We start from the raw sequence: 24,194 nt of genomic DNA, 5'->3' as shown, positions 1-24,194 counted from the left end.
TTTCAGAACTAACCAAACATACGTAACTTTCAAAACTTTAAAAGTTTAAAGGACATGAGGCATAGGAGCAATAAGCATACATGGCATAGTACTTATTGAGGGTTATCTTTTAAAAAGCAAAAAGTGCTCCCATTGGCAAGAGTGTTTGCGTGACTGCCACCCAGGAAAACATCCAAGTGTCCTATTCATGAGACAAAAATCCAAAGACGAAAGAGAAAAGTTACGGAAGGGAAGACAGGGCCTAATTGTTTCTAGAATAACATACTTAAATTGCTTGAAATTCTTAAGAAATTGCTACATAAAATTTATGAGCAATAAGATGATTTTATAAATAAGACCACTTTTCTCCATTAAGAGTTCTGAAAGAATATGTTAGAAAGAAAGGCAGAAAGTTCTAGAAACAACCCCCCGCCCCCCACGAAATAAGGGTAGGCCAATTCAAGGTAATATAAGTATGTAAAGGAAAATACTGCTCTTATAATTGCTTGCTAGTTTCAAAGCTCCAGCATTAAATATGAGAAATTTAGATTTCCCAGATAAAAAAATTAACAACACAGTTGCTATTCTTACATCAATCCTGGCTACTATTTACCCAATGCTTACTATATGCTGGGCACTGTACTGAATGCCATTCAAATATTATCACAGTTAATACTCACAATAAACCTATAAACTTGGCACAGATCTCATAAGCCCTCATGTGAAACCCCTGGGACAAGATATAGTTCCGAATTTAGAGTTGTTCAGGTTTTGAGGAAGACACAGTGCACATATTGTTTGTAGTAGTTTGGGTTCCGCCAGGAAACAGGTGGCACACTCAAATTGGGCTATTAGGGAATGTGTATAAAGGAGAGGGAAGGGTTTAGTCTAAGAGATATAGGGAAACTATAAAAGATAGTGAGAGAGTAGACCTGAAGGGTAGGGCAGGGAGCAGTTACCTGAGACCAGACACAGAGAGGGCTGCCCAACAAAAACTGTTACCTTCACGGAGGGATGCAGTCAACCCACAGTGACCTTGCAGGAAGCGAGCCAAAAGAATACATTATTCCCCATATGGGGAAATGAGTGGAAATGAATGAGGAAAGCAGCTCAATGCTATCTTCCACACAGGTCAGCCTCTCAGGGGACAACAGAGTGGAGAAGTAGAGGGAGTGGATCTAGAGAGGCAAAGCCAAGTTACCCAGCACACAGCATAAATGAACTTCTGTCACAACGCCAAAATAACCCTCAACAAAAGACAACAGAAGTTTATTTCTCACTCGTATCATGTCATCCAGTAGTTCAATCACGTCTAAGACCCCATTCTGAACCCTCGGTTTCTAGTGGGTGCTGACAGAAGAGAACAAGATGAAGAATGGTGAGGAGGCCTGGAAGGGGCACACATCAAGGGAATCTACCTTTTGCTGACCAGCATGCAGTCACACAGTACCACCTGACTATAAAGATGCTTGGAGCGGTATGGTAAATGTGCCCGGAAGGAACAGAAGAAACACAAATATAAGTACCAGCCGTACACTAAGTGGGACAAATACAGATAGTACTAACAACAATAATGAAAAGCCTCACACCAATGCCGGTTAGGTATTTCCACCAAGTAAGTTTTGGTATCAAACTTTTTTTGGGCAAAACTTCACATTTTCAGAGGATTTTGGATCTCAGAATTGTAGGAAAGCGATTATGAATGTGCATTATGATCCATATTATGCAAATGAAAAACCCTCTCAAAGAGCAGTCAGAAAATAGAGATGGGACTTCAACTGAGACCTGTGATCGGCAAACTTACACTTGGGAAAACAGCAAATGATCAAGTGGCTCTTACTATTTTTGACATTATTAATGATATCAGCCCTTGGACATGAAGAAACAAAGGAGATACTGCCATAAATTCTAATGTTTATTGTGTCCTATTCTTTCCCAGCACTCACTGTGCTAGCAGGTGGAGGGGATACAGATAGTTAAGAGGTGATGCCTGACCGTGAAATGCCAGAATGTGGTAGAAGAAAGATTTAGGATACATCTATAGTAAAAAGTAGACTCTGATCAGTGCTCTAAAAGTATGAAGTCTTAAAATGACTGATGCTGAAGTGCAGAATTAGGGAAGGCTCACATAAAAGGCACTGCCATCAGAGTTAGACCTGGAAGGAAGCATAAAAATTTGAACGAAGAAGAAGTACTTTGGGCAGACAGGGAAGACTGCACAAATGTACAGAGGCAGGAGGTATTTAAAGGCCTAAATAATGGATGGCAAAAGATTTTTGTTTAGGAGCATCTGAGTGCTGGAGAGTTCAGAATTTTAAATTTTACTTATGATCACGAGGCCCAGGCAGCTTAAGATTAGTAAGAAAAAGAAGATAATGAGGAGTCCAAGGTTGGAGAGCCATTTGGCTAAGTGATGACGCAATTAACTGAGAAAGAGATTATGAGAAGAACCTATCTGGGTTCAAAAGCAGGAAAGGGAAAAACTTTGAATTTTAAATTTTAAATATGTTGAGACTGAAGTGTTTGAAGCATCAGTAAGGAGTTATCTGTGCATTACCTGAGTACTTGGATTTGTATATTTCTACTCCAGTTGCTAAGAGGCTTTTTATGTTGACTTCTAGGTCTAATCACGCTAACCTCCAATTAAGTGAGGTTCTCTATTATATGTACCATATAAATAAGATGTAGCAAGCACTGGTTCTATTCATTCAGGAGAAAAACAAATCTTTATAGCAAAGTAAAACAAGTGAGAAACATGTACTGACTTGTACTTCTGCCATTTATGTAGCAATTTCCTTTTATGTCAACACCACTGTTCACAGCCCTGCAATTTTTAAAGAGTGCTGGCCAATGCAATGAAAACATTAGCACAATACAACCGAACTTCCCTGTATGCTAGTTATCAAGGAAAAGAAGTAATCAAAAGACAAAATTCCTTTAAAGAATATACTTAATGTGCTTCAATGTGGATGGTTTAATGTATTTAAAAAACTTTGTTGGGAGGGGTGCCTGGGTGGCTCAGTTGATTGGGCAACTGACTCTTGATTTTGGCTCAGGTCGTGATCTCATGGGGATCTTAGGTGGAATTGAGCCCCGCATCAGGCTCTGTGATCAGCAGGGAGTCTGCTTGGCTCTCTCTCCCTCTAAAATAAATAAATAAATCTTTAACCAAAAAACAAAAAAAACAAAAAAAAACTTTGTTGGGGCACCTGGATGGCCCAGTCACAAAGCATGTGACTCTTGATCTCAGGGTTGTGAGTTCAAGCCCCACATTGGGCATGGAGTCTACTTAAAAAAAAAAAAAAATTAATAAAAAACAACTTTGTTAATGCAGTATGATAGTATCACTTTCATATGCAATCCTTTTCTTATTTAGTTTTATATTAATAAAGTTTAACTTCTTTTCTAATAGACTAATTATGTACTGTTAAATGCCTGGAATGCTATATTCCCAAATTATTTTTAATACTTCAAAATAACCATGGTCAGAAACTACCAATAAACATATACACAAGATCTTTAAGAAAAATAAAGACATCCATCTCTAATATACTTATTTGATTTAAAGTCATGATAATCACAGCAGCCAAAATAATATATTCCTCTAGTTAGTCAATCCAGTGAAAAAACTAATGAATACATAGATAAGAGGAATAACAAAGATATATTCACTGGGTTCTTTAAGCAAGTAGAGGGATGCCTGGGTTAAGCGTCTGCCTTCAGCTCAGGTCATGATCGCAGGGTCCTGGGATCTAGTCCTGCATTGGGCTCCTTGCTCAGCAGGTAGCCTGCTTCTCCCTCACCCTCTGCCTGCTGCTCCCCTTGTGTGTGCTCTCTTTCTCTCTGACAAATAAATAAATAAAATCTTTAAAAAAAAATAAGCAAGTAGATTTTGGAAAGACTTTATTTGAATTCCTTGATCTCTGCCAAGGTCTGTCTGTTTATACCAATTGTTTGGAAAACACCCAACAGGAGATTTTCAAAGAGCAAATGGCAGGTCAAGTTCAGAACACGTGACTTCCTAATTATATATAAAAAGCATACAGTCAAAAGTTAGATCCCCCTCAGGACACTGAAGAAAGCCTGAATTTGTAATCCTCAAAGAAAAAAACATCAAAAGGTAATATTAATTTGAAATTTTCTGAATTATGTATTAGAACCAAATGTAAATATTAGATTTCTAAAATTAAAGTTTGCACTTTAAGTTAAAGAAAAAAAAGAATATTTAACCATGACCAACATGAGCTAACTATATTATCTCAAATGTGGCAACCCATTAGATTTGGATGTAAGATAAAAGAAAATTAGCCTTACTTTAAAAATGGTTTACTATTAAACTTTTGGTCTTTGTCTATACTATGCTTTCACACTCCACATCTATTAATGAATTCTGGACTAAGAGTCAGACTCAAGTTCTAGTTCTGGTCATTTCTAGATATGCATACTCAGGCAACTTACACCCTTTGTCTGAGCCCATCTGTAAAATGAAGGAATTGATACTGATCCCTCTAAATTTTCCCATCTTAAAAACTGTTCTAGAGGGGAGGGGGGTGGGGGGATGGATTAGCCTGGTGATGGGTATTAAAGAGGGCACGTACTGAATGGAGCACGGGGTGTTACAGGCAATGAATCATGGAACACTACATCAAAAACTAATGATGTAATGTATGGTGATTAACATAATTAAAAAAAACTATGAAACTGTTGTTGTTTTTTTAAAGATTTTAATTACTTATTTGAGAGAGAGCACAAGCAAGGGGAGCAGCAGAGGAAGAGGGAGAAGCAGGTCCCCCCGTTAGCAGGGAGCCTGACACAGGGCTTGATTCCAGGACCCTGGGATCATGACCTGAGCCAAAGGCAGACACGTAACAGACTGAGCCACCCAGGTGCCCCAAAAACTATGAAACTGTTAAACCAAAGAATGGCATTTCCCCAGTGCTGGAATGAGGTTTCCTTCAGTTTTCCCCTCTTTAAAAAAAAGCTAGTTCTTAGATTTGTGTTCAAAGTGTCAGTAAATTTCTGTAATTATTTTGAAACAGGAAAATGATGTTCAAGCTATCAGTCATCAGCCTGTTCCTCCTATCTGTCACTAACACTTCAGGGATAACTACAGCACTGATGACCTCAGGGTCTATGGCAGACTGGAGTCCCAAGACGAGCCTGACTTCTATGACAACCCCAAATTCCAAGACAACTCTAAATGCCAACACAACCTTGAGTTTCAAGACAACTTTAAATCTCCATACAACCTCAAAATTCAAGACAACCTCAAAATCCAAGACAACTTCAAATCTCCAAATGATCTCAAATATGAAGATGATCTCAAATACCAAGACAACTCAGAAAACAGCAGTGAGTCCAAAGACAGCCACGACCATAAATGTGAAGACTATGAAAAGTGGTAGCACAACACTGAATCCAATGGTCAACATTCACTTTCTTCTCTATATACCATGTTTGCTGTTTTCTGAAGTGAACTTGAATGGTCTGCATTCCTAGCTCAGTTCATTACTATCTGCTGAATTACAACAAGCACACTAAGAAAATCAAATTTATTTCAATTTATTTCTTAGGAAATTATCATTATTCTAACCAAATTAGATTGTAGATTTTAATTGTGTTAAGTTTAATTATTACCTTAATATAATGCTTTCCTTCCTTATAAATGCTAAAACAAGCAAAATACTACACATTTGCCTTTTAAATGTTTGCAAATTGAACAGAAACTCAGATTTTTACATTAAAAGTTTAAGAGAAGAAATTATGTTGGTGATGTTTAACCAAAGTACACCTGTATGTGTGACAGAGGAGGATAGAGGATGGGGAATGAAGACCAGTGTGTGCTATTTTTGTATTGTTTTATTTTTTATTAAATAGACAATACTAATCTTTTTTTTTTTTAAGATTTATTTATTTTAGAGAGAGAGAGCACACAGGTGGGAGGGGGAGAGGGAGAGAGAATCTCAAGCTGACTCCACACTGAGCTTGATCCCACAACACTGAGATCATGACCTGAGCCAAAATCAATAGCTGGATACTCAACCAACTGTGCCACCCAGACGCCCTAACAAGGAAATACTATAGTACACACAAAACAATATACATATATATCTGTGTCACCATACTTCATGAATATGGAATAGTAATATGTTGTCACAGTAAAGAAAAGGTGCCAATTCTGGGGGGTTTTTTTGAAAAAAATTTTTAAGTTTTTCTTATTAAGTAATCGCTACACCCAACATGAGGCTCAAACTCATGACCCCAAGATCAAGAGTCACATGTTCTTCCAACTGAGCCAGCCTGCTAACTATTGTAATGCATAATACAGTCAGTCCAATGACAAAATTATCTTGCTCTGAGTAAACCTTTGTCTGGTATTTGAAAAGGTCACTTGTAAATTAGATGCCTAGAATTCAAAACTCTTCCATATAGAAATATATCTCATAACTATTAGAGAGTTTCATGCTGGTCTACAAAGGTTGATTTAGCACAAAAACCTCATACCTAACTTTAACACTGATAATAACTAACTCACTAATAGTGCAGTTGTTAAGGTTTGAAACCCAGCTCTCATTCTTAAGAAATGTGCCACCATGAGTTAAATACATGACCCAGTGCGATTCCCAAACTTCAGTAATAAACTCACTACAAATGAATCACTTTGGATGCCTGTTGAATATATAGATTAGGCTCTCGCCAAGAGATTCTGATTTGGTAGCTCATGGTAGGATCTGGGGCTATGTTTGCTTGTTTTAATTCTCCAGGTCATTCTGACAGCTAGGTCTGGGAATGACTAACAACTTCTCTTAAGTTTCAGTTTATACACATGTCAATCACTGTTAATAACAGTACCTCAGAAGGTTACTGTTAGGGTTAAATGAAAAATTCTATCACATGCACAATTTGCCTGATGCAGAAAAGCACTCAGGAAATTTAAGCTGTTACCATTATTATTACTACTAACTACCTCAAAAGCAATTGCCAGGTATCAGAATATTCCTAAGAGGAAAACTCTTCATTATAACTTTTAGGTTTTATATTTTTAATTATTCTTCAAAAATAACCTGTGTTCCCGGCAACAAGTCAAATAATACAGATACATAACAAATACTATAATTGGTCCTCTACCTTTTCCAATCATACTCCCCTGGAATAAGCAGTGTGAACAGCTTAATGTGTCTATTTTCACACAATTCTCAGTATACATATGCTTGTGCACACATATTATATGACAAGTGTCAGCTTTCCTACTGGGTCTTTTTAAAGTGTAATGGAGGACTTCCGTTACTTTCAGCTGCCCAGAATCCATTTTTCCTCATCCTGGTATCTGCCATCCAATTTTCCTTTGGGAAACCCTGCCCCTGGTGTCCTTTCAGTTCATGCAATTCAAGTTGGGCTGGCTTCACCACGGAGCTCCAGGGATGGGTGCATGATTCAGGCCTAGACAAGACATTCCATCCCTCTGCCACAGTGACTGCCTCAGGAATTGGCATATGACTCAAGCCAGGCAGTAAAACCAGCACTTCTGCTGTACCTACTAGAAAAGAGATAATTTTCCCTCTGTTGGTAAGCTGAGAACACAAAACATTGCTGCCACAGGAAGAGCCTCCTGGGCATAAAATCAACCCAAAAGGGGGAGCCTGGGTGGCTCGGTTGGTTAAATGTCTGCCTTCGGCTCAGGTCATGATCCCAGGGTCCCTGGGATCGAGCCCCACCTCGGGCTTCCTGCTCAAAGGGGAGCCTATTTCTCCTTCTCCCACTCCCCCTGCTTGTGTTCCTTCTCTCACTGTGTCTCTCTCTGTCAAATAAATAAAAATCTTTAAAAAAATTTTTTTTAATTTAAAAAATTAAAAAAAAAAAAAAAGATGACCTGGAAGAAGTTATCTGGGGATTAGGAAGTGGGAGAATAATGCTGCATTAGTATAGGTAAGAGCTAATAAGAGAGTCTCAGGAATGGCAGTGGGGAAAAATGGTTTCAAAGGGCATTTTCAAGGTGCCTAAAAGAAATATTAAACCATTAAGATCCAACTTTAAAAAAAGAAAAATTACAACAAATACCAAAAGATAGCCCCTGATAAACGAACAGCACTAGGTGGTTATTTTGAATCACATGATTTCCAGCCAGGAGCATGTACTTGACTTAAGGGGCAGCCAGAAATGTACTGGATGACCAGCACCTAGCATGAAAAGTTTTGTCAAACAGGTATATTTTAGCTGAACCACATTCTCTTTTTGGAATTTGAAGTATGCAGTGCTGAGGTAATGAAAGAGTTAGTAGCTGTGGCTAAAATTGAAAGGATACAGAAAGAGAAAAAATAGGGAGTTGAATATGAAGCCAAGAGAGAGTCAAAGATTGTAAACTGTTCCAGAACTGATAGCCACCTAGTTCTGTCTACACCTGGGCAGGCTCTGCTGTGCAATTTATGTTTTTCCTGAGGCCTATCTTCCTGAGAAAAAAAGAATGTCTTCTTTGCAATAACAAAGGCCTAACTGAAACAATGTAACTAATTTATCAGGATCCCATAGCTAAAATCAAGACTAGGTGACTGATAATGAGGAGGATAAAAGAAAAAGAATTTTTTTTTTTTTAAAGATTTTATTTATTTATTTGACAGAGAGAGACACAGCGAGAGAGGGAACATAAGCAGGGGGAGCGGGAGAGGGAGAAGCAGGCTTCCCGCTGAGCAGGGAGCCCGATGCAGGGCTCGATCCTAGGACCCTGGGATCATGACCTGAGTCGAAGGCAGACGCTTAACGACTGAGCCACCCAGGTGCCCCAAAAAAGGTAAGAATTTTAAATGATTAGGGTTTCTAGCATGGGAAAGAATAATGATGTAACTGAGAAAGAAAATATAGTTGTAAAGAAGCTGATTTGAATATATACTGAATTAAGTTTTGCATATTTCAAGTCTGAAATGTCCGTGGACTATCTGCAAGGAGAATGGGACCTACAGGTCAAAAAATATTAACTAATACATAATAGTCTAAGCCACAGAAACACAAGAATATCAAAAGAGAAGTCAAACCCAAGCGCTCTTTGACAAAGTTGGCTTTGTAGAGATAAAGCCCTTACTATCTTCTTTTGGACTTGTACCATGGAGGAAGTGGGCCTCTCTGCTCTGAGCTACCATGTGCTCAACTGTCTTGGAGCTAAGACTTCAAATCAGGTGAAAATGAAAGCTGAGAGGAGCTCCAGGGTCTAAACAAAAAGCTCAAAATATTGAAAATGTGAAATTGGAAGAGTCCTATCCAAAAACAAAAACCAAAAAAGAAAAGAAAACCTCAAACATACTCTGTACAGAACTTTAAAGTCACAAAATAGACAGGATAGTTTCTTTAACTGCCGCCCCTCACCTTTTTTTTTTTTTTTAAACCTAAGAAGAAACAGATTCAGAAAAAAATGTCTAAGATTATGCAGCTAATAAAGAAACAGAGTTGAGAATCCTTAGCACTCTTAAGTCACCATGTTCTATAGGTTTCCTGGAAATCTCACTGATTTAATCCAACAGAGGGTGTCTGCATCAGGCCCATCCTACTTTCCTTGGCCTTTTCTAGAACCTGCAGAGAAGCAACACAATCTTACAGTTTCTGATCCTGAAGAAAAAACCTAGCTTTGAGGTTTTCCAGAAATCTTTGCTATTTATAAACTAACAGGAATTTAAAGGGGTAGGAGGACACACATCTGCCTCTCTCACCAATGTTTGACTTTTAATTACTTTGACAAAACAGGGAGGGTCAAAATATACTGGCTGCATTAAGAGTTGGGGTTGAGGGGCGCCTGGGTGGCTCAGTCAGTTAAGCGTCTGCCTGCAGCTCAGGCCACGATCCCAGGATCCTGGGATCAAGCCCCGTATCGGGCTCTCTGCTCAGCTGGGAGCCTGCTTCTTTCCTCTCCCTCTGCCTGTCGCTCTGCCTGTTTGTGCTCTCTCTGTCAAATAAATAAAATCTTAAAAATAAATAAATAAATAAAAGTTGAGGTTGAAATACAAATATGGTTCATCTCTATTGCGAAAGAAAATTAAAATTATCTTAGGCAATTTAGAAATGGGTACTGATACAAAAGTTGGAGAGACTTTCAAGGGAAATAAAAGATGTTACTCAGGAATTGTTCAAGAGGCGAGCTCAGGGTAAATGCAAGTTTCTATACTCTTGATTCCGTAACACCCAGTGCTTAGGACTCCTTGGTCTTAACACTAACTGGATTATTTGATTAAATGCATTTCCCACCTTCTGCATTCTTTTCTTCAATCCTCCCCCACTATTTCTCAGCCTCCATTTATTCCCTACACACTGATAAGCTTTTGCCACTCGTGACTATTCAATCTACTGACATAATTCTTCAATTTATGTTAAATTCAGGAAACTTGGGAAGATTAATTCCTATAGCTACTGAACAGCAAAATTAAGATTACACATAGTCCTAAAATTCCAAAACCAATGGTCTCTCTGTTACATCACATTGTCTCTAAAGTTCAACTACCATGAGTTTATGTCATCAACAGAAAGAAGTAAAAATCACCAACTAATATCACAGATAAGTTCTCAAAAGGAAGGTAGAATGGAGGCAAGAAAGAAAAGGGAGGGCAAGGCAAGCCTCATACCTATTGTTAAGAAGGAGCTCACAGCATTTCCAGAAAGGCTTTCTAAGAACTAGCCTGGACACAGCATGAAAAAAAATGCAAGCATTTTTCCAGGCTGTCATCTGTGCTATCCTTATAGAAATTTTCCATAGCTTCTCTGAATTACTTGTTAGGCCACCCCAATATTGTCAGACACAGCATATTACTGAAAGTTCTTAGAAAAAGACTCCTAAAGTTTTATTTCTGCTTAAAAAGAAATGTTCCTGATTGTCATATTGTAGATATTATTTAATCAGAATTCAGCTAAAAATGAAAGATATTTAGCAATCTTTTATTCTTGGTAATTAATCCATTGTAGGAAGTATAAAAAAACTGATGTAAGAAAGAGAAGCCAATAGGAAATAGGTCTCCTGAAAAGCAATTTCTAATATACCACGTATCATTTTGGGACAGGATGCCTATTTATCCACCTATATTCTTCCAGGTAAACTTGTCTTCAATTCCAGTAAAGTCAAATGGGAAAAACCAAACTTGCTATCTCTCTACATTTGTTATTATTTTTAAAACTCCGTTAAGAGAAACTAAAACATAGTATTTCTTACCTCCGTGCAACATAATAAAATATAGGATTTCCAGCTTTGGAAGTTCCAGCTTGGTAGAAAATGCTTAATGTTTTCAAAGCCTTGAATTCTTCTTTTTCATGTACTTGATGCCTGAAAGAAAAAAAAAAAACAAAAAACAGATTAACTCATAGGCTTTATATTGTCCATTGAGTATTTCTAAAAACCCATGATTAGAGCAATGATAAAATATTTAAAATGACAAAATGTTTAAAAAGCAAAACACTTTCTGAAGGGCAATTTTAAAACAAATACCAAAAATTTCAAGGTGTTACTCTTTGAAAACAATGAGTAGGTTCTTAGGACTATCCTAAGAAAAGTACTGGGCAGGAATATTAACCATAGGATTGTTTTTTATCATGGTATTTTTTTCTCTAGAAGCCATTGAGTTTTTATTTATTTTTTTTAAGAATTCAGTTTATCAACCTTTTCTTTATTGGTGTATAATTTTGAATGATTAAAAAGGCCTTCCTTTTTGCACATGTTTTCTTCTTCATGGGAGTTTATCCTCATGAATGATATGAGCACCTTTATCCAGATGGTCACTCAGTTGTACCAACACCATTTATTAAAAGTCCATTCAATGGCTAAAATAAAAAACACAAGAAACAACAAGTGTCGGTGAGGATGTGGAGAGAAAGGAACCCTGGGGCACTACTGGTGGGAGTGCAAACCGGTGCAACCACTGTGGAAAACAGTATGGAGGTTCCTCAAAAAGTTAAAGATAGAATTACCATGTGATCCAATAATTCCACTCCTGGGTATTTACCCAAAGAAAACAAAAACACTAATTTGAAAAGATAATAATGCACCCCTATGTTTATTGTAGCATTATTTACAATAGCCAAGACATGGAAGCAACCCAAGTGTCCAATGATAGACGAATGGATAAAAAAGAACTGGTATATATACAGAATGGAGTATCACTCAGCCATAAAAAAGAAGGAAATCTTGCCATTTGCAACAACATGGATAGAACTAGAGGGTCTAATTCTGAGTGAAATAAGTCAGAGAAAGACAAATACCATATGATTTCACTCATATGTGCAATTTAAGAAACAAAACAAATGAACAAAGAGAAAAAAACAAAACTGGTTGCTGGAGGAGAGGTGGGTGGGGGAATGGGGAAAATAGGTGAAAAGAAGATAGTAGGAAGGGAAAAATGAAGAGGGGGAAATCAGAGGGGGAGACGAACCATGAGAGACTATGGACTCTGAAAAACAAACTGAGGGTTCTAGAGGGACGGGGGGTGGAGGGATGGGTTAGCCTGGTGGTGGGTATTAAAGAGGGCATGTACTGAATGGAGCACTGGGCGTTACAGGCAAACAATGAATCATGGAACACTACATCAAAAACTAATGATGTAATGTATGGTGATTAACATAATAAATTAAAAAAAGAGTACACTTATCATGATAAACACTGAGTAATCTACAGATTTGTTGAATCACTACATTGTACAACTGAAACTGGTATAACAATGTATGTTGATTATACTGGAATGAAGTATTTTAAAAATACAGTTCATTTTACCTACTATTTCTATGTGTCTTGTGTATTGAAGGGGGTTGGGGAGAGAGGTTGTATTATCTCAGTACATCATGTTGCTGGTACCAGGTCAGCATTTGTTTAATATTAATGGAAACAACCTACATATCATTTGATAAGAGAAATAGGTACACATTTGTATAGATAAATGACTGTGCGGCTATCTGCCAGATGTCAACTGAATTACTTCTAAGAGTAGCTGAGAATTTTTTACTTCTTTAGATTTCTAAGTTTTGAATAATACAACAATTTTTATTTTTATAGCCAAGAAAATTACAAAGCTACCCTCATTTCTTTAAAACAAAAGTGGGTCTCAAAGAGCATCAGTGGGAGCTGACAACAAAAATAACACTTAACATTTATTAAACACTATACACCAGACCTTAAGTGTCTCACTCGTATTACGTCATTTAGTCTTCAAAAGCATAGAAGGTTGTTTTATAAGGGAAGTTAGGGTCTTAGGTAAGGAACAATAAAGGTTTTCTTAGAAAAGTGGAAAAATGGCTAGGATGTCCTCAGTAATGTTGAATAAAAAATGGTTTTATATTCTTCTACTATGCTATTTTCAATTAGGTACTATGAAAATTTTGTGTGGAAAATATTTCTTTAATCATGTAGGAATAAACATCTGTTATACTGAAATGAATAGAAGAGCTAAAGATAAAAATTAAGCTGGAAAGGAGATTGTTATGTATTCACACATTTTTTTTTTTTTGAGAGAGAGAGAAAGAGAGACAAAGCTTGAGAGCACGAGTGAAAGAGGGAGAGAGAATCTTAAGCAGACTCTGTGCTGAGTGGAGCCCAATGTGCAGACCTGATCTCAGGACCCCGAGATCATGACCCAAGTTGAAACCAAGAGTTGGACACTTAACCAACTGAGCTACCCAGGTGCCCTATGTATTCACACATTTTTTTAATGGTATCAAAGAATTGGAGGCATGTGCACACAATATGATCAATAACAGGCACTTACAATGCAAGGCACATTGTATGTAAACCTGTAATGTGAATTAATTTCTGAATGTCACATTCTGCTTTATTTGTTTCTAGCACATACTATGAAAAAAACACTTCACCCACAGTCACTATTGAAGTACTTACTAAGTGACTAAGTGTAAAGTACCATGAAAGGTACTTTAAAGACTAAAGGATTCAGCACACTACTTTTGCTGTAACATCATAAAAGTGAATGTCTTAACAATGAGGATCTTTTACCTCACAAACTAAATCCTTCTAAATGAGATTCAAAACAAATGTCCACAGAAGTTTTATAGCAATACTGAAATATACTGAATTTTCTGAGTCTCAATCTGAATGAAGTTAATAGCATTAACTTTTGGGAGGGTTGTGAAAAATGCTACAGTGTGGCAGAAAGAGTTCAGAACTTAAAACCACAGGATATATGAATTAGGTGTGGAATCTTGGGCAAATCAGTCACTCACTTTGAGCTGCAGCATCTCCTTAACTATAATATGATTATCTACCCTCCCTTCTAAGTATTAAATGCAAAAACACCTCAAAGCAACATGACAAAGTACCATTCAATAAGATACTATTATTTTTATAAGAAAATCAAATATAAAACAAAGCACATGTCAACAATATATAAAGTAAGAAAAAAGTGGGATCCCAAAATATGGCAATGTGGTCATTAGGCACATCTACTGATAATCCTCTATCAGAAATACAAGTATATCTAACAAGTGGCCCGGTGGTAAACCTTGCACCTCAAACAAAAGAAAGCAATTATTATTTCAACGTGGTACCTTACCTAGTCATAAATTCCTCAAACTTTGAACTGGTAAGGTTAAGGCTGGACCAGTGTGTATCTGCCACAGGTTTGTGCTCTGGAGGACCCAGGTACGCAAGAAGTGTTGCCATCTTATCGAAAGGTCGTCTTCCAACAGCTTTGTGATCCCTAAATATAGCAAACTACTTAGAAAAAAGTAGCAGTTCACATTTAGCAGTACACATTGCTTTAGATTATCATTGGTTGCTTTTCTTCTTACTGTCAGCTGGTGGTTCTTGATGATTTGTAAGTAGCACCAAAAAGACCTCACAAGGGTTGTAAGTATTCATTGGGGATATCTTAGAAATATGACCACTCCCCAAACTACAAAATTTACATAAAAATTCTTCTTTTTTCTAGTATTCTTAATCCATTACCATTAAACAGGCGATCAGTAAGTAAAAATAACGCTGTGATCCACTTTTTCCACAAGATGAAAAGAATCCTTTCTGAGAAACTACGCTTTACAAATTGGGATATATTTGTCCCTGACACCAGATCTCTGTTTAACCAGGGTAAATATGGATTTTCAATAACTATTAAGCATTTAAAACTATACAAGAATAACAAAACACTATTTCACAAATGTCAAACTGGCAAAAATTATGAAGTTTACTAATGCTAACTTTGGTGAGGATGTGTACACAGAGGTACTCTCACACAGCGCTGACCAAAATGTACATCAGCATGTACACTGTGAAAGGTAATGTGGCAGTATCTAGTAAAGTTGGGGCTGTGAGAAGCCCAGAACCCAGCAATTACACATTTAGGTAATACACAAGGAGACAAATATGAAGAATATTTATTACATTACTATTTAAAATAGTGAAAAACAAAAAAAACCCTAAATATCAATTAGGGAGAAAATACATCTTGATACGGTCATCCAATAAAGCACTAACATAAGTTAAATAAATAATAAATCTCAAAATACTGTGTGAAGAGACTATATTCAGTATAGAACTTCTGCAAAATTTTAAAACACACAAAACTATGTTATACATACCTATAATTTCCTTATTTTGTCAGTTACATAGAGGGAAATTATGTCTTTTCCCCCAAGAAATAAAATGTTATAAAGATCTGAAGTGAAATAGCAAACTAATGTCAAAGCTAGATGGTAAACACGGGTCTCTGTATATTATAGCCTATACTCTTCTGTATGTTTGGAATGTGTATTTTTTAAAAACAACCAAATTAAAAAAAAACTGCAGCATCAAACTACACGAATATGTATGTGAATTATATAAATGAATGTTTGCATTTAAAGGTTCCACAGTTTATTTTAGTGTGACAGATAAAGCATCTTCAATCTTCCTCTATCAGGGCACACATCAGTCATGTCCATATCACTTTAATCCACTAACAATTCATGAAGGATTAAAATGCTCTCTCTTTTAACCACCATCTCCTAATTAGTTAGCCTTAGCTTCATGGTCTTCTACCACTTCCATGAATGAGCAAACCATTTTTATTAGCATTTAAGATTTTCTGGAATCATTTTATATATATATATTTTTTAAAGATTTTATTTATTTATTTGACAGAGAGATACACAGTGAGAGAGGGAACACAAGCAGGGGGAGTGGGAGAGGGAGAAGCAGGCTTCCCGCTGAGCAGGGAGCCCAATGCGGGGCTTGATCCCAGGACTCTGGGACCATGACCTGAGCTGAAGGCAGACACTTAACAATCTGAGCCATCCAGGCGCCCCTCATTTTGTATTTGTAAGAGAACTCCTCACGCATAGGAATTTGGACCCTTTAACACAACTAGAAAGGACAGCAAGTGATTCAGGCTACAAAAGACTTTAACTAAAAACAGCTAATAATACCCAAGTTAATACTTTTTAATTATTGAATGTTTTCTGCATAAAGCTTTATTTGCATATACTTGAGAGTATCACAAATAGACTCAGAACACTGGCAATGTTTTAATTATTAAATTCCCAAGAATGAGCTACTCTTCAAATTCAGATGCCAATACTCATTTGAGTTTCTAGTAAATTTAACCTTTACATTGTGTTGTACATATTTGATGTGTTGCAAACCAGAAAAAAAAAAACCCAAAGGGCTAATTTGTGATTTTTCAGCTTAACCTTTAAAAAAAAAAAGTCTGTAGCACCTCGGTGGGCTTGTTGATCATTTAATATGAATCAACCCTTTGCCTATTTATTTTTTTAAAAGAGTCTAGAGTTCTACATTTCTCTTTCCAAACCACAATTCTTATTCTGAGCAGATGCAAAATAAAAAAGCATTATTCAGGAGCAATAGTTTTTATAAATTAAAACTAAGAATTTTCAAAATCTCCATGACTGTGAAATCCTACCTGTTGCTAGAAAGATACTGGCCAATTTTCTCTTGATTGTTCCAGAGTAGACGATGTAAAGCAAGCACATTGCCATCACTGATGAAGGAAAGACTATGATTTACTGCATCACTTGTAGGACAATCAGATGCTATATCAAGGAAAAACCTTAAAAAATATAAAATCATTAGAATTTTTAAAACCAGATACACTCTTATCTTTGTTGAATCAAATGTATATGAAGTAACTTCGTAAAATAACTAAGATTACAAGTATGGAGGATTATGATATTATTCACACATGACTGTCATTAAACAAAACAAGAAGAGACAGGAGAAATGGCTTTCCATTTCTTTCTTTTTTTTTTTTTTTTAATTTGACAGAGAGAGACACAGTGAGAGAAGGAACACAAGCAGGGGGAATGGGAGAGGGAGAAGCAGGCTTCCCGCCGAGCAGGGAGCCCGATGCGGGGCTCGATCCCAGGACCCTGGGACCATGACCTGAGCCGAAGGCAGACGCTTAATGACTGAGCCACCCAGGTGCCCCAATGGCTTTCCATTTCTGATACCTGACTTTGGCTTCAGAATAGGTTTTAAAGTCAGACAACAACAAAATTTAGATGGATGAGACTTTGGATCGAAGCCAGTACTTTACAGATAAGGAAATGGAGACCAAAACAAGACAAAAGAAAGACCTCCCCAAAGTTATACAGCCTATTAGGTCAGAGCCAGGATTAGAACTTTTGTTCTCTTAACTTTCTAGGGTAGTCAATCTGCTAGAATATGAATCCTATGCTGACATTCGCTTTTTTCTCCAATACGGCTTGCAGTCCCACAATATACCTTTTAAATTCCAACTAGAAAGAAGTTGATATGAACCGTAACGAAAAACTGGAAGGCAGAGTTGTACAAGTCTAGCTTAGACTATGACTTAAAAAAACGTCATAAAAAGCAGAATTCTGGACCTTAACTTACATTTATAAAGCACTTTCTCATACACTGTATCACTTGTTTCTTTAAAGTCAACTCAGACAGGCAAACAGTTATTGTCCCCATTTACAGATAAACCAACAACTCAAACTCAACATCAAAAAAATTGTCATTATACACTATTATGCATTATGTGTGCCATTTTGGTTTCAGTTTTTACTAGAAGGAATCCTTTTCTTTTTCCTCTCCTCCATATTGTAGCAACCTCAAGTCCTTTATTTTCGTAGATGTGTCAAAATTCCCTGCTGGTTTTCAAATATGGAAATCACTACCAAATTATAAAGAATATGGATTTACTTTGCCACTGTCTCTTACATAAAATAAAATAAGATTAACTCTGCTCTTGACCTAGAGAGAAAAGAGGAAAAAACCTACACAGGAGCTTCATGTAGACCTAGTACCCAGACTTAAATGAAACTGACAATATTTAAGTCAAATAGAGCCGTCCTACCTCCGTGCTGCATCAAAGTTGCTTTTCACAAAATCATTAAAAGGCCGCATATGCTCTTCTTTTGTGAAAAGAACATGATTGGCAATACTCTGAAGTATCTAAACAATGGAACAGGGTTATAAATCAGATCATTCATTGTATGAAGCGTACACAATCATATATTCTTTAAAAAGTACTAAATGTCTCATTGACATTTAGTACAGAGAATTTCTACTGGTAATTAAAGTAAATTATTACTCATTCTATAAATACTAGGTGTTGTTTCTGTTCTTTCCCAAATATAAATTACTACATATATACACATATATTTATTTACAAACACAAAAACACATATTAAAATTTTTAAATGTCTTTCTTAATAAAAAGAATCATACAGTCTCCATTTCAGAATTTCCAGAATGAATACATAGAAAACTATCTTCAGAAGACATCTGCTAAGATTGTTTTCCCAGGATAATAAGGCCCATCAGGTATCAGTCTAATTAATTCCTTTGTAATTTAACAAATAAAAATAAAACAAAAGCATATAAGGGAGAACCATAGGGTATTTTAAAAATCAATTCAAGTGTAAGTACAATAAATATGAAAAACGGAAAATTTAGCTGGAAATTTTAAATAAGTTATCAAAATAATTCTTCACCTTTGACATTAACTTCAAGCCCCTTTCGATTCTAGGTGGTGGCTTTTTATCTAAAATCCCTGCTTCATATGGTGAGACAATGGCAGGATTGATAAATCTGAGGAACATGGCACTTCCCACTGCACCGATGCTGTTCTGAGGGAATCGCTGGCTAACCACCTAAAAACAAGGGAGTTGAGAATTGACTATGTGGTTTGAATTTAAAAAGGAAATGGGAAGAAAAAGCTCGAGGGTCAAACTTTCATACCAAAACTCTGAATAGATCAACCCTTGTAAACAACACAGTTCTATTTTTTTCCTACTCCCAACATATCAGTAAATAAAGTTTATCCTCAATTCTTGCCCTCCATCCTTTTAAAGCACAACAAAGGTATCTAAGAAAAAAGAAAAACCTCATGAATGAGTGGTGTGGAAGAGACCTGAAAAAAAATCTTACATTTGTCATTGTTGTTTATACTGCAAGTTTGGTAAGTAACAAAAGCAGACCAAATTTTCACACAATTATCATATTTTACTAAAATTAATAGACATGACAGTGTGGTCAACTCTTATAAGACGAGGCTAAGCTTTCAACAGCATACCCCGAAACATCCAATATCTAATAATAAATACTTACATTTTGTTGTATACCTGGTACAACTGACTATCTTGAGCAAAATGCTTGCCACACACAAACAAGAGTTAGTTTTTTAGATTCCTATCAAGAGAAAAAACTTACTTACAAGAAACATTATTGCCAGTTCCATTTCTTCCTCAGAATGCTTTATAAGATAAGGACCTATTATGTAAATCATGGAGGAACAGGAATTCTTGGGGACCTAAAAGAAAAAAGGATCCCACCAGCAGAAAAGAGAACCCTTTTGTGTACCTCAGGGCATAATTCTGTCAAATAAAACAAGTTAAGGAAACAAGAAATGGTTGCCCGCACTGAAAAACATCATGAGCCCAATATTTAAAATTATTTTTCTTTCTTTTTATAAAACATTCTACACTGAAGGTAAGGTAATAGGCACATTAGGTTAGGGAACGTGTTAGGAAACCGGCTCAGCTCCCATCTCTTTTCAGTGACTCCTGTTTGAAGTTAACATATGAAAATATTATTCTAAAACTTACATTTTTTTTTACAGATAATACAGCCGATTATTTATTTTTCAAGAACACTTTTATAACATTTTAATCTCTGCAACTGCTCTCGCTTAGTGTAACTAACTGCTGCTTAAAGCAGTGGTGGCTACGGCAGCGAAGCCGCAGCGCTCCGGGCAATATCCAAGGAGTCTAGGGACAGACGCACATTTCAGAGGATATTGGGGGGAAATGAGAAAATGGGATTTATGTGCAGAATCTCACAAAACTCTAGTTTACTTTATGATGCTTTAATGAATTAATACTTCTTGTCACGAATTCATATGGTTCACTGACTCCAGATTAACTCTGGGAAGAATAAGGATTATTTCATTTCTTTCTATGCCCTTTAGTGTTTCATGTGGTATACATTTTAAATGTCTTCTTATTCACTGCCTAAGATCTCTAAATAGTTTTCTACCATATCTGACAGAGAATTAGTAAATGTAAGATTTCAGAGGATGATTTTTTAGGCCAAAGAATATCCCTGTAAGTGGTGGTAACAGACAGGAGTTGTAACTAATATAGTCTCACCTTCATTTATACTACATAGCTCAGAAAGCTTTCTCTGTCTTAAAGTCCTCTGAGTGCTATTGCATGAAGGACAACCTTACACTTAAAAGGAAGCTGGTGCAGATGACTAAATATAGCAGCCTTACTAGAAAAGTTTTAAAACCCAAATACCGTATGAGAATTACTTTCGGCTGAAACAGTTTTAGAAATAGAATTAAGAAGAAAATTCAAGTGTTTTTACCACTCTAGTACAGTATTTAATCTTTTGGGGAGTAGGAATAGAAAAATGAATGTATACATTTATACAGACAAAATTCTTCATACAATTTCAGAATGTTCAGGGAGCACTATTGCTACTGAGTGGTTCTTTTAGAACTCCCAAATTTTAATCTTAAAACAGAAGAAACTTAACAGCAAACCTACAAAATTTTAAAGCTTTAAGGAATGAGTTACCAAGAAGATTAAAAACTGCTTTATATTTAATTTCAAATAGGTTGTTTTAAAAGAATAAGCACATACTCAGTTTAATCCACTAAAATCCTAAAACAGTTTTTAAAAAATTAAAAGACATAATTTGGTTTCCAAAGAACCATTTATAAAATACTTAACCTGCTATGAAAGTATCTCATAAAAACCAGCACATTTTTGAAAAATGCTACTTAATAGTTTTGTCTAGAACAAAAAAGTTTTAAAGTGTGACTCACATTTATACCTGATTTATACTTAATACTATTCAATTTCAAAATTTAATGAAAATCTTGGTGAATTATTTCCCAAAGGGAGAATACTGTCAAACTTCTGAAAAGTACTACACCTTTACTATCCTCCACATCTTCAAAATTAATTCTTGTCAAAACTCAAAGTACCCACAACCTCAGAAACACAATACTGTTTCTGGTATCATAAAATTCTTTATCTCACTGATGATAGTATATTTTTGGACCTAAAACCCGGTATGTGTAATGAATATCAATAAAAATGCTGTATAACAAGTTTCATGAGACAATTTATAAAAAGTTTTTTCTTTCACCACTAATGAACATCAATGCAATTTTACTTCATAGTATACATACTCAAGTGGTTTTTTTTAATCTATAAAAAATCTAATTTAGATCCCAAACACATTCTGCATAAAAGAACAAAGTTGGGCTAGTCTGTATGCTAAAACCAGTTATCTGTCAAATGTCCTCTTTACTCCCCTTAGTAAAATCTGAACAACATGGTACAAATAAATACAGTAATAAACTTTACATTAGCAAGAGGATCACTACCCACACATGTTTGATTACCTAAGTGAGGCATACAATAAACTTCTCAAAGGAGTTCTAATTATACATTGAGTATAATAAATGGAATTATCTGTAATATGACTACACAGCTAATAAACCAGGAGCCAGGACCTTCTCTCTATATTTTACATATTCCAATCCATTACACATATACTCCAAAAAAGAGCTTGCTTTTTAAAGAAAAGATCATTAAATTCTTAAGCCAAGACTCCATAAACCAACGTTTTAAATTTATGATGACTATACTGTCTTCATACTTTGGAATGTGTTCTAAAATACCTCAAATTACCAATTAGTTTCCCTTTGTTTCCATGAGGACCTCATATCACCTGTGCTGAGAAATACATTCCAAAACTCAGCATTACCCAGAAACTTTAAAAAAAAAAAAAAATCTGAAAATAACACTAGTAGAAAACATTTCAAAGAACAATTTTAGACAAAATCTTAATTTAAAAAAAAGCAGTGTTAGGAGGCTAGAAAACATGCTCTTAGAGAAACACAGAGAGCTGGAATTTTAATTTTTGTGATATACTACACAATGCCATTAGTAAAACACTGAACAAGAGTGTTAGAAATAGTAAATTTCAACAGTGGTGTATATATGTTAAACCCATATATGGTGTATATATGTTAAACCCATATACGCTGAGAATTAGAAGCATTAGAAAGAAATGATTTAAGCAAGACAGCCATCCAGTCCAATCCAATCCATTTGCTCACAGCTGACCAAACTTACTTAACATACTCAAAATCCTGAGTGTACATAAAAGCACAGGTGTCTAAATTTTAATTTAGTTCTGAATTTAAAACAGGAACTTATTATGTGTAAAGCTTAGACAAGGAATGAAAGATGAAACCAAATGTAAATTCTAAATTTTACCTTTGTACCTAAACTACCTACAAGACTCCTAAAGGTTTTTTTTTTTACATCTTTCTCTAAAATCATTTGGATTATATGAAGTCATAGTGACAATGACAAATTCAAAATGAATGCACATTTGGACCAAATTCCACTCGTAGGGAAGAAAATAATTATGAATACTGTAATTTTCTTCCTTTTAGTTAGGGCAAGTTCATAGAAATAGGCAGTATATTCTTATCATGTTTCTCTACAAATAGGGAGTCACTGAGTTTTCCTTTATTTCAAAAGTACTATATTCTCAGTCCCAATAGTTTAATAATGACTTTCTCTAAGGTAGAGGTTTACCATTAGGATTTTTATAACCTAAGCACAAATATCTAGATTCTGGCTGAGACTGTTTAGATAAAAATATAAGGAGTAAAAAATGAAACTTTTAGGTAAGATTTAGAAAGTGACACTTTCCCTCCATATACTTCTAACAATGAAGAAAAACTTTCACGTCTAGGAAACCACTCACATTACCTGCAACAAGAAGCAAGAATGAAGAGAGTCAGCATTTCCTAAGGCCTTGAAATTAAGTTTCTTTTGCATTCATTTATAATTTTAAACATAACAATAATAAAATTAGACGAGGGATATCCAATGCAACAAATGCCCCCAAAATGCCTTTGGGATAAATCAAACCAAAGGAACACAGAGAATGTTTTGATGTAACTTAATTCCAGGGTTAATTGAAATGAAAGCTATTTTGTGCCAGAATTAGTAGAATGATTTTACAGTGAAGGTCAAATAGGCTGAAGTGAAGATGTTCTTAACAAACAGCAAAAGATTTTTGTTTTGCTTTGAAAGAAACAGCTAATAAAAAGTTCTCCAAACTTACTGATTTTTTGTTTTCCTTTTTTTCTTTTACTGTAGCTTTATTCAGTAGGGAGTGGCAAGTTGCCTACAGAACAGAGATGAGCACAAACAAGTCACAGCACCAACTACATACAGCAACAAAAACAATGTTGGCTTGTACATAAAATTACATGATCAAATGTAACACAAATGGAATCAACAAAAAATTAGACATCAACTGAATTTTGAGGGATGAATTTTATTTCTGGATTTTAATTTTTATTACATTTTTAAGCCAAAGCACTAAATAAACAGCAAGAAATGTTGAGACAATCATATCTACTATTTCTGGCTATAAATTACAGAAAAGTTCTCCCCAAGTAAATTTGAGGATATTTAATAACTACATTTAATTCCTAGCTTTTGATAAATTTCATGTAAGATGTTCATTATAAGTAGATCACACACTAAAAACACTTCTATGTGTCTACATAATTTTTTCTTGATAAATACTTCTCTGTGTATCCTTCAATTGACTTAAAGTTCTTTTTTCAACAGCTGGCATTTAATTTACATCTACTGATTTAAAAAATAAACATTAAATGGCTAAATATAATGGTAAAATTCACTTTAGAGATTCTGAATTAAAAATCTCTAAGAAAGATTCTCTT

At 35.5% G+C, this 24,194-nt stretch overlaps 1 protein-coding gene across 11 annotated transcripts in view; it reads right to left on the bottom strand.

Annotated features, from left to right (window-relative positions):
- The window catches only part of NF1 (neurofibromin 1), a 289,382-nt gene that overhangs the window by 100,244 nt on the left and 164,944 nt on the right, over nt 1–24,194 (bottom strand). For 10 of the 11 annotated variants that reach the window (XR_010408419.1, XR_010408418.1, XM_064582371.1 and 7 more), the window contains 6 exons: nt 23,567–23,629; nt 18,901–19,059; nt 18,261–18,358; nt 16,842–16,988; nt 14,499–14,645; nt 11,162–11,272 (listed from right to left, as the gene is read on the bottom strand). Coding sequence is in view for 9 of the 11 variants with exons in the window: in XM_064582371.1 (XP_064438441.1) it covers nt 11,162–11,272; nt 14,499–14,645; nt 16,842–16,988; nt 18,261–18,358; nt 18,901–19,059; nt 23,567–23,629 (725 nt within the window). In the remaining 2 variants the exon portion in view is untranslated. The remainder of the gene's footprint in view (nt 1–11,161; nt 11,273–14,498; nt 14,646–16,841; nt 16,989–18,260; nt 18,359–18,900; nt 19,060–23,566; nt 23,630–24,194) is intronic. The other variant, XM_064582369.1, reaches the window with a different exon arrangement.

Source organism: Mirounga angustirostris, unplaced genomic scaffold (assembly GCF_029215605.1).
Source record: "Mirounga angustirostris isolate CCGP_5_RB_7025 unplaced genomic scaffold, mMirAng1.0.hap1 SCAF_17, whole genome shotgun sequence".
NCBI classification, from domain to species: domain Eukaryota; kingdom Metazoa; phylum Chordata; class Mammalia; order Carnivora; family Phocidae; genus Mirounga; species Mirounga angustirostris.
Note: the sequence above shows the minus strand (reverse complement) of the source record. Positions and strands in the feature narration are given on the sequence as shown.